The 10,382-nt window shown below is 39.1% G+C and overlaps 1 protein-coding gene across 1 annotated transcript in view; it reads left to right on the forward strand.

Annotated features, from left to right (window-relative positions):
• LOC147892730 (uncharacterized) overlaps positions 1-4,081 on the forward strand; it is a 130,263-nt gene extending 126,182 nt beyond the window's left edge. Inside the window, exon 13 of the mRNA XM_087386883.1 lies at positions 3,754-4,081. Coding sequence (XP_087243009.1) covers positions 3,754-4,053 — 300 coding nt within the window. The 3' untranslated portion in view covers positions 4,054-4,081. The remainder of the gene's footprint in view (positions 1-3,753) is intronic.
• The last annotated feature ends 6,301 nt before the right edge of the window (positions 4,082-10,382 follow it).

Below are 10,382 nucleotides of genomic sequence, written 5' to 3' on the forward strand. Positions count from 1 at the left end.
GAGGAGGTGACGAAAGAAGAGAAGCTGGCCGAGAAGAAGGGGTACTAAGCTGTCGATCAGCTCGAGTAGGTGAACCCGGAGACTCCCCCTGCTGGTTCCGCTGCAGGCTGTACTGTATGGAAATCTGCCGCGAACCGTACCTAGGTGACGAAAATCTGGTAGAGGTGTGAAGAGGACCTCTTGCGCACACATGCATAAGCTGTGGCTGAGCTTGGGATTTCGCCAGGCTATAAAGGAGACGGTGCAACTAATCTAGGAAGCTATGCTTTCTAGAAAAGCCCACCCTCCCAAACTTGGAGGGTTGATGCTTTTTTTAGCATGCCTACCCTCCTAACCTTGGAGGGTCGATGCTATTTCTCGGCCCACCCTCCCAACTTGGAGGGTGGTGCTTTTTCGCACATCAGCCTCCCCGAACAGCCTGGCCGCACCCTGCTCCAGCCTATGGCGCACCCCCCTGCCTGGCCGAATCGCTCCAGCCCATGGCACATCTACCTGTCTGGCCGAATCGCTCCAGCCTCTTCCTGCGTCACCTAAACCGCTGCGCAGCCCTGACCAAACACGGAATCCCCTAGGGTTCCCCTCAACCCTTCGTCTACCCAACAGCCCCTCTCACGCCTCTCCTTCAATCCTCTCCGCTCTCTCCTAGCTACACCTCACACCCTCTCTTACCTAAACCTTCAACAATCTCGAATTCATCCTCACACTCTTCTTCCTAACTTTTTCCTAAAGTCTGAACACTTCCCATAACTAATGAACCAAACAAGAACTTGCAACACAAATTTCGAAATTAGGGCATACCTGGAGGAACAAATCGTCGAGAATTCTTGGAATAGAAGTTCCTACCTCAGGAGTTGGCTCTGATACCAACTGACACGTCCCAGCACTCCTGAAACCTCTGATCTGCAAGCAAACACAAGAACACACACACAACGTGAGAAACTGAGCAGGCTGCTCACCACCCAACCATGACATCTACGGGATGTGATCCCGAATCAGGAGATGTCCCCTCCGAGCCACGAGTTGAGCTACTGGCACAAACTCCCAACCAAATCCAAACCAGCCTGGTGTCCCATACCACTAGGTGGCGCTGTGAAGCCTGGGATCTGCTAGTGGGCCTTGGGCTACGCTAAGATGCAGGCGCGCGTCCGCGACTCAATTCAGGATCAGACCTAGCACCTGGGAACGAAACTTGCTCCCATCAGCTCTCTGAGAACTGAACCTCTGGGCCCCTTTTATAGACTCGGGCCCCAAGCGCCAAAAATAGCGAAGACCTTCAACCGGTTCGTACCCTTGCCACTCAACCCGAGAATCAAGCTTGCCTAGCTCTAAGCCTCCCCAGGCTACCTGAGCTAGTCTTGTGTACCTAGTACACGTCAGATACCAATCTGTGCACATGACAAATCGTTCTTGGAATGAGCGCTAAGTTGCGTAGGCTGAGGGTTTCAGGTTAATCAGACTTTGGAAGACATGCTGTGAGCTTATGTCTCCCTAAGGCAATCTATGTGGGAAGATTACCTTCCTTTGCTGGAAATTGCTTACAATAGTGCTAAGTATTCAGCAACCGGAAACAGTCCATTCATGTTGATGTATGGATATCAGCTTAGGGGCTTGGCTTATAGCATGTTAAGGTGAGCTCTGCTGCTGATTGGTTGCAACAGCAACAAGCAACTGCAACAAGATATGTTGCAGCTAGCAAGGGAAAGGAAGAAGTGCTCAAAATAGAGTGCAATTTATGCTAATCAGAAGCGGAAACCTTGAGTTTTCTCAAAAAGTCAACAGTTTTACTCGAGAATCCCAAAAGATTCACAAGTAATGCGCACTGACCTAGTGTACAAGGTATCTCATCGCTATTGTGGTCCGTTCTTGATCCTTAAAAAGATGAATGATGTGGACTACAAGCTGCAATTACCTGAAGGTGTTCAGGTACACCCAGGTGTTGGAGATAACTTGGTTTTTGAGGATGAGCTCGTGAAATTGGAATAGGATTGAGACACCTAAGATGCCCAACATATATATAAGTGGGCCATTGTTGGGTCATTCTTGGGAGTGGGGCCTCTTGAGAATATTGAGCTAGGTTGAGAGCCGATCTAGGCATGTGTCTCCCTAACGACATATATGTGTAAACTAAGGGGAGTCTTAGGATTGAGACACCTAAGATGCCCAACATATATATAAGTGGGCCATTGTTGGGTCATTCTTGGGAGTGGGGCCTCCTGAGAATATTGAGCTAGGTTGAGAGCCGATCTAGGCATGTGTCTCCCTAACGACATATATGCGTAGATAGGGCTGCGTGGTATGGGACATGCAATCTTAATTGGGATGGACTATGGTCTAAGGTTGGTTGACCTCTAGCTGGGGGGTGGTCCTAAGGGATCTACAGTTGGGTGGTGACACACTAGTCGATACCCCAAGTGCCCCTATGCTTGTATTCTGATATTGGTATATGCTTGCAGGTTAGCATGGAGGGAGGAGATCTTGGCTCCCTAGCTTACGGGTTGTTTCAAGTTGAATATTAGAAAACAAGTTTTTGAGTTTGCTTACACTTTTCGTGGTAGCATTCTCTTCTATTCAAGAATACTTTATGGTACATAAGCCTTTCTTGAATATTATAATATACTTTATGGCACATAAGTCCTTTAATGCTGTTCACTGATTCAGATCTAAGTGTCTTTGAGGGTTCTTATGCATACCTCTATTTAAGTTGGATCTACCTTATTATTCTCCTTTGATTCAAACACTTCCTTTTGTTTACATGTTATTACTGCATGGGAGTCTAGCATGGTATCAAGGTCAATTAGGGTACATGCCTAGACTCTCTAAGAGATCCTAAAGCAAAGCTTGTAGCGTCAAGTCTATGATTTGATGTGGCCTTACACACCATCATGTATGTACAAAGAGTCTAGAGGATGGACAACGGCAGACTCCTTATGCGATCACCTTCTTCGTTCTATTTTGGCAGGGTGTGGTATGACGAGAGTGGTTCACCAAGCTGGGTCCATAGAAGAAAAGACTACCCCTCCCAGTAGCTTGCACATCCCAACCTTACGCCTATGTAAGAACTTTATCATGATGTCTTCTAGGTACAGGGTCTCAGGATGAGTGCATCTGACAAGATTTCAGATGATCGATACACCTGGCAATACTTCACCACTTATACAGCTTAGGGGGTTCAATACCTATTTATGGCCGTCACGTTTGAGGATGTCAACAGTATAGATATAGGGAGATGATCACTTTAAAGATAGCCAAATCAGGCAGGATACTCAACCAAATGATTTTCTAATTTTGAAGGGCGAGACACCTGTATACAAGCAATCAAATTTGGACTAAAGAATTGTCAGAAACGGACATTTTTATTTCTGGGACTGGTGTGATACTTCTTATGCATGGTCATTGATCAGAAGATAGATTAGAAAAATGACATCTTGTTGCTGGTGTATAGAATTTCTTAATATCTGTATAGTCCCTGCACATTCCAGAGACTAACAGAAATAGGCATAAGGGGCGAACTTTGCCCCAAGGCAATGACATGCAGGTCACATCAAGCAGATACAACACCAGGTCACAAACCTGTCAGAAGAAAAAACAGCCAATTTTTTGGGACTCGTGCACATCTTTATTAGACATAGGAAAAATTGATAGTGATTATTGCAGCACCTCATGCTTTATTTACCAGAAACATTTTACAATGTAGAACATGTTGCTGTTTTGTATTGTAAAATTCTCTTTTAAATTCTGTTTCTGTGGTTGTAGGCAACCTTTGACGACAGTTTGCCTATGGAAGCTATCACCAAAAATCATAGCTTGACCAAAGAGGCAATTGAAGTTGGAGTATCTGCTGGAGTGTATCGCATTTTTCTAACACACTTTAGTCAGCGGTATCCAAAGATTCCTGTTTTTGATGAAAGCTACATAGATAGGACTTGCATTGCCTTTGACATGATGAGTGTAAATTTAGCAGATTTGGCCTTATTTCCAAGGCTTCTACCTGCTCTGAAAGTTCTCTTCAAAGATGAATGGATGGCTGAGGATGAGGTTGAGATGAGTCTTTAAGTTGCAAATGTAATGACTTTAGCTTTTAAAAGGCATTTGAATTTTTTTGTGGTATGACAAGTCTTTAGATGAATCAATGTATTTGAATGTTCGAACAGCTGTATCAGTGTCTTAAAAAAGCAACAAGACTCTGTTTGAAGCTTGTTGTCTGTATTTTCTGGTGACAGTTGTGTAAAAGTTGTCAGCCGCAACACAATTTCCAGCTTGGTTGACCAGTCACTCTTAAAGATGAATGGATTGCTGAGGATGATGTTGTGACGACTCTTTTAGAACATACAAGGAGGAGATATCAAGGAGAAATAAAGAACTATTGTTAAATAAAGTAGGTGGTGGATCAAATAGACAACAATTATATATAGGTTTAGGGGACAAAGTAGTTTGATGAACCTTGGGATCTCAAATTTATGTTTAAGCTATAAAGGGAAAATTGTTACCTGGGTGATGAAAGGGGGAAAGGTGATTTGTGTGACCAAAAGATGGCCTTGTGTGACTGAAGAAGGTGAAATGTCACCAAGGTGACCAAAGGGGGATATGTCACTTGTGTTACCAAAGGAAAAAATATCATTTGTATGTGGAATGTCACCAAAGCAGAAATGTTGAAAAAGGGTCAAATGTTGTCTATTTGACCAAGACGTGACAAGAGATGACCAAAGGAGGTTGGTCACACAATGACCAAGGGGTAACAATAGATGGTGGAGCGTTCATCTAGTGACCAAGGGGTAACAATAGGTAACCAAAAGGTGGCTGGTTCACACCTAGTGACTGGTCTATTGTAATATCATTTTTTATGGAAATAGCAGCTACTATGATTAACCAACTGATGTTCGAATACCTACTCTAGAATCTTCAAAACCATTTTTTAAGGTTTCGTATAAAAGCCCTACAAAAGTTGTCTAAATCATACCACAAAATTTTGGAGCACTTTTTAAAAGTCATAAAGCTGAAGTCATTAGTGATTATATGTGCAACTCCATGTTTTTTGTCTATGCCCATCAAATTCCATGTTTTTTGTCTACACTATTGTCTTCGTCTTTCTATTCAACCGTAGTGGTGATCATATATTCCATTGTACTTCTCTCTTTTTCTAAAATAAAATTCAAAGACCTTTGGGCCTATACAACCCAAAGCAAAGCATCTTTTTTTAATTATGTACCCTTATGAAGTATGATATTTTTGCAATCACCATCCATTGAAGGTGCTCTTAGTAGATTCCCATCCAATGTAACTAAGTAGGCACCCCTAGTTGTGATCTTTGCATCAAAGGAGGGCTCTATCCACCCATTGACAAACTTGGCCTTGTGCTTAAAATTTTGCTTCAAACAAATTACTGGTAAATTCTTAGCGTGCCAAGCCTTTTGTGCAACTTGTTGGAGCTCCTAGGAAAAAAAAGACGTTTTTTAGTGCTCTTCTCATTCTTCCAACTCCTAACTTAATAGTACTACATGTCTCTACGATATCATAGTAGCTATGCAAAATCTTAGCTTTTTTGGGAGTTTTGTGAAACTTCCAAGGAAAAGGGATGGTTGGATTGCAAACCAACCCTGAAGACTTGTAAAAACTCTGGTGTTTTAAGAATAGATCCTTTTGAGAAACTAAGGTAGGGGCCTAAGTTTTGGCAAATGAGCTCACTTCTCTCTTTCTTAGTAAAACTTTTTGCAAATAAAGACAATTATTGGAACATTTTTTCATATAAGATATGACAAATTTCCAATTGAATTTTTTAAGAGGAGTTTCATTCTTCTTTAGAAAGATGGTTACTTTGCTTTGAGCAATTAGTTGAAGGGACTTCTTGTAGTTTCAAAGCAACTTGCTTCAAAATCTTCCCTTCCATTTTGATAAGATATTTTGAGCTCCTAAACTTTCTTCTATTTGCAAACCAACTTTGAGATTCCCTCATTATTAGCTTTTAAAAAGCAAGACTCTTTTGAAGAGTACAATCAAAATTTTGAGCCTTTCATGGAAAGATCTCTTAAGTTATTAGAAAGCAAAATTGAAGTACCAGATGTGACTACATGTCCTAAATCAGCATCAATAAAGATTTGGAATCTCTTACTTTTACAAGCACAAGGTTCTCTAAGGATAGAATATTTTGAAAGCTCTAAAAGCCTTTTACCTATCTCTCCATAGTTGAAAGCCTTTTGTCCTAAAGTTTTTACATACTTCGAAGCTACTACTAGATGCTTCTAGATTCTTCTCACATAATGAGGGAGAGAATCCATTACTTCAAGAAACTTCAAAATTGAGTTCAAGCCTATCTTGTCAAGAGAAGGAGATGTAAAAGTAGAAATCGAGAGTTTCTTATTTAGAAAGAGTTATTTGCTTTGAAAGGAAGCTTTTAGCTTTAAGAAGCGATCCAACGGAGTTTTCAGTTGTATATAATGGAGCTTATTTAGATTCAAATCCTCAAAAGAGAAGGTTTCCAAGGTGTATAGAAGTTTAAAAAGAACTTTGATGCTGTATTTTTTTAAAACTTTATTGCAAAAAGACCCAGAGATATTAGTTTATCTAGGTAAAGAAGTCCTTTTTTATAGTCTCGAGAAGCAAAAACTCTTGGAATTGTGAAAGAACGAAAAGAGGAGGAAGGGGATGAAGAGGAAGTGAGGAAAGTAAATCACGATCAACATGTGAGATTGCAGGAGAGCTAGGACAATCCCTTAACATAACTTTCGGCTTGCATACAAGGGTAGGTATATGACTATGTTGGTAAAGAGGAATGTTAATGGGCTTGATAGGAGTCCATAATATTGAAAATTTTGCATTACTATTGGTTGCGGGATGGGTGAGTGGCAAATCTAGCGATTAAGGTAAGGCGAATAGTGTTTAATACATTTGCGGGTAGTGGTAATTCTAGAACATAGTTATTGGAGAATGTGTTGATTCTAGAAGTTTGTGGGAATTTTGATTCAAGAAGGTTTGTGGCTACCCAAGCAAGTATATATGGAGGGGGAGGGGGAGGGCTGAGGATGAGTAAAGAAAGAGGGGGAGAGGAGCACAAAGAGAAGGGTGGAGAGGGATGGAAGGGAGAGAACCTTAGAGAAGGGGAGAAGGCGGCGAGGCATAGGGGAGAGGCAGAGAGGGAAGCGCGACAGAAAGAGGCGGTGAGGCGGTGAGAGCTTAGGGACCTTAGGATATTTACATTAATTGATAAAAGGAAGGTGGTGAAACCTTAGGTTAATTGGGTTAATCACATAAGAGGGAGGTGATGGGACACTAATTAATGATTTTTTAAAGGGAGAGTGAATAGGGAGAGTGGATCGGCTTGATATTAAAAGGAATGTAAATGGGCTTGATATGAGTTCTCAACATCATAGGGTTCTTTGTAGAGGCTCGTCTTACGATGATGGTTTCCCTTCCAAATTAAAACCTATTGAGAAGAAAGAAAGTGTGTAAAGTTCTCATCCAAAATAATTCATGAGGTCCAAGCAACTAAAAATACTTGGCATTATTAAAATGGTCCTTGATATGCTCAATAGGAAGCAACGAAAAGATTCGAAGCCAGATTTTGCCATTCACATATAAGGGTTTCAAATTCTCAAATTCTCAATCAAGGAATTCTTCCTATGAGCTTTTCTAGCTTCCCTAACATGTTCTAGAAAACAAATAAAAGCCGTCTGATAGGTTTGTCCTACTTTCTTTCTTCCCTTCCAAATTAAAACCTCTTGGAAAGAAAGAAAGTGTGTAAAGTTCTCATTCAAAATAATTCATGAGGTCCAAGCAACTAAAAATACTTGGCAGTATTAAAATGGCCCTTGATATGCTCAATAGGAAGCGACGAAAAGATTCGAAACCAGATTTTACCATTGTCGCATATAAGGGTTTCAAATTCTCAATTTCTCAATCAAGGAATTCTTCCTATGAGCTTTTCTAGCTTCCCTAACTTGTTCTAGAAAACAAATAAAAGCCATCAGATAGGTTTGTCGTACATTAAGCATATTACTACTATGTATGTTATAGACAACATAAATTACTTGTGCGGTATGAATAGGACTAATAGAAACATCAATCGTAAAGATGCTTGTTTCTAAGATGTCTTAGTTTATTAAGAATTCTCAAGTTATTATTTGTATAATTAGTGCTAACTAATAAAGCCTTAAAGTTAGACCAATTAATGTTACCTTCCCCAAAATCATGAAGATTATTCATGTTTTGACCTAGCTAAAAAGTTAAACCTTTCTAATAAAAGAGAAACCAAAAGAGAAGAAAAATGAGGTCACAAATTTGTTTTGAAAAAGAAAAGGTAGACATACTTAGCAAGCAAAGCAACACTTATGTCATTATCAGTGCCCAAGCATAAGCAGTTATATTGGGTTTCTAAAGACCCGCAGAGTATCTTGGGCAAACCCAGTGCTTACTAAAATACTTCAAATAATCAAAAGAGAGAAATAATAATAAATAAAAAGGTAGAAGGTGACTAAGCAAAAATAAACAAACAAATCAAGAAACAAAATTGGCTAAAAAACGAGAATAAAATCTCCCTCCCTCCCTCTCTCTCTCTCTCTCTCTCTCTCTCTCTCTCTCTCTCTCGTAAGAATGAAAGAAAAAATTTACAGAATGAATGAATTATTTAAAACATGAAAAACTAAATGAACGTCTTCCTAACTTAGAGAGAACATGCATACTCAATCAAAGTCTCTTTTGAAACTAAAAGAAAAATGGGCTATTCGGCTCCACTTCATATCTTAGATTGTGCATGCTATTTTCATTATTTTTCTTGGATTAAGTGATCAAATTACAACATTGATTGATAGAAGACTCCTTAGTTATACAAAGGTGGGAAAATCTATGGAATTGGGAAGAAATGACTCCATGTTTTGCCAAATCAGAAATTTTTGAGTCAATGTGAGGCATTTTTATAATGTGTAAACCACTATATTCAGGTTGTGCACGTTTATCATATATATCAACCTCTAATCCTATGGTAGTTTGAGAAATTCTAAGATCTAAGAAAACACAAGAATCCCCTCTTCAAGTGCTGTTCAATTCAAAAGAGTCACGAGGATAGATTCTCTCTCTAAAGGCAGAAGCGTCTTTACACATAAAGTCTTAAAATTCAAAAACATAATGCCTAACTTGGCTACGCTTATGTAAAATTATAGGACAAGTATTGAAAGAAATAAGACATAGCATAAACTCAAATTCATAAGTGAAAAGATAAAAGTTTGTTAAAATGATAGCACAATTAGTGCCCATAGGGATTCTTATAATTTGTTGAAACATAGAGAATCACCTATTGTCATGTAAAGATTATCTAAAGAAAAATCTATCCAAGATTAAACATTTTCAACACTTATGACCTTTGTGTATCTTTCTTTCTAGAATCAATGTCATGATCTTTATTATTTAGCCATGGAAAGTTAAAACACTACAAAATAAATTTGTGTAAGGTATGGCGAAAGCTTCAATGCAACTCTTAGGATTGTTTATATTACCCAAGCCTCATGATTTTGTACATATATAGTATCTTAATGAGAAAAATGTGAGAAGATGAGCAACCACCATCAAAATAAAAAGTACATGTGTATCTACACTACTAATGTGCAACTCATAGAAGAGGTTGAGATCCTCAGCCAAAGGTTGAACTTGCACTATAGGCTAAGTGTTTGATGCATAATGATCCTTTGCAATATGGTCACCACTTGGATGCTCCTCTACATTCTACTGATCCTCTTGTACCTTTGGCTCCTCTATATTCTATTGGTCCTCCTATATCTTTGGCTCCTCAATGTTCTCCTTATGGCCCAGCTCCTCAAGAATGACCTCTACATTTGCTTTTGAGATTTTTGCTACCATACTCCTCACTCTTGGATCAAGAGAAGAATATTGGAGAAGCTCTACTATGGTCCTAAATCTAAAGCTATACACATACTCTGAGTTGTAACTATCCTTATTAAACTTTCACAAACAATAATACAAAATTAGTTTTTTGGGTCTATATCAAAATTTTGTTTGTGGAATATTCATAATGGAAATCTTATGGCTCTTACCACATTTGGTGGAATATTTTGGGGAAAACTATCTAATATGCATTGCCCACATGAACGTACATCTTGTCCTTGTTGTGTTTGTACTCATTGTAGCAGATCTTTAGGGTAAGATTTAAATAATAATGTTCAAAAGACAAAATAGAGTTCAAGTCTTACCTCCAAGTGAATGGGCACGATAGAGTCTAAAAATTTGATATTTGGGGGACAATGATCCAAAGCATGAAAATAATCTCTTCAGACATGCAATTTAGATACTTATTGTAAGCAGTTGGCTAAAAGAAATCCTCTACAAATTTTCAAAGTATCATGTTAGAAAGACTAGTTACTAGTCAATCTCTCTATGAG

The sequence above is a fragment of the Dipteris shenzhenensis genome, chromosome 16, assembly GCF_047967505.1.
Source record: "Dipteris shenzhenensis isolate YYH24624 ecotype China chromosome 16, Dip_SZ_1.0, whole genome shotgun sequence".
Lineage (NCBI taxonomy): Eukaryota > Viridiplantae > Streptophyta > Polypodiopsida > Gleicheniales > Dipteridaceae > Dipteris > Dipteris shenzhenensis.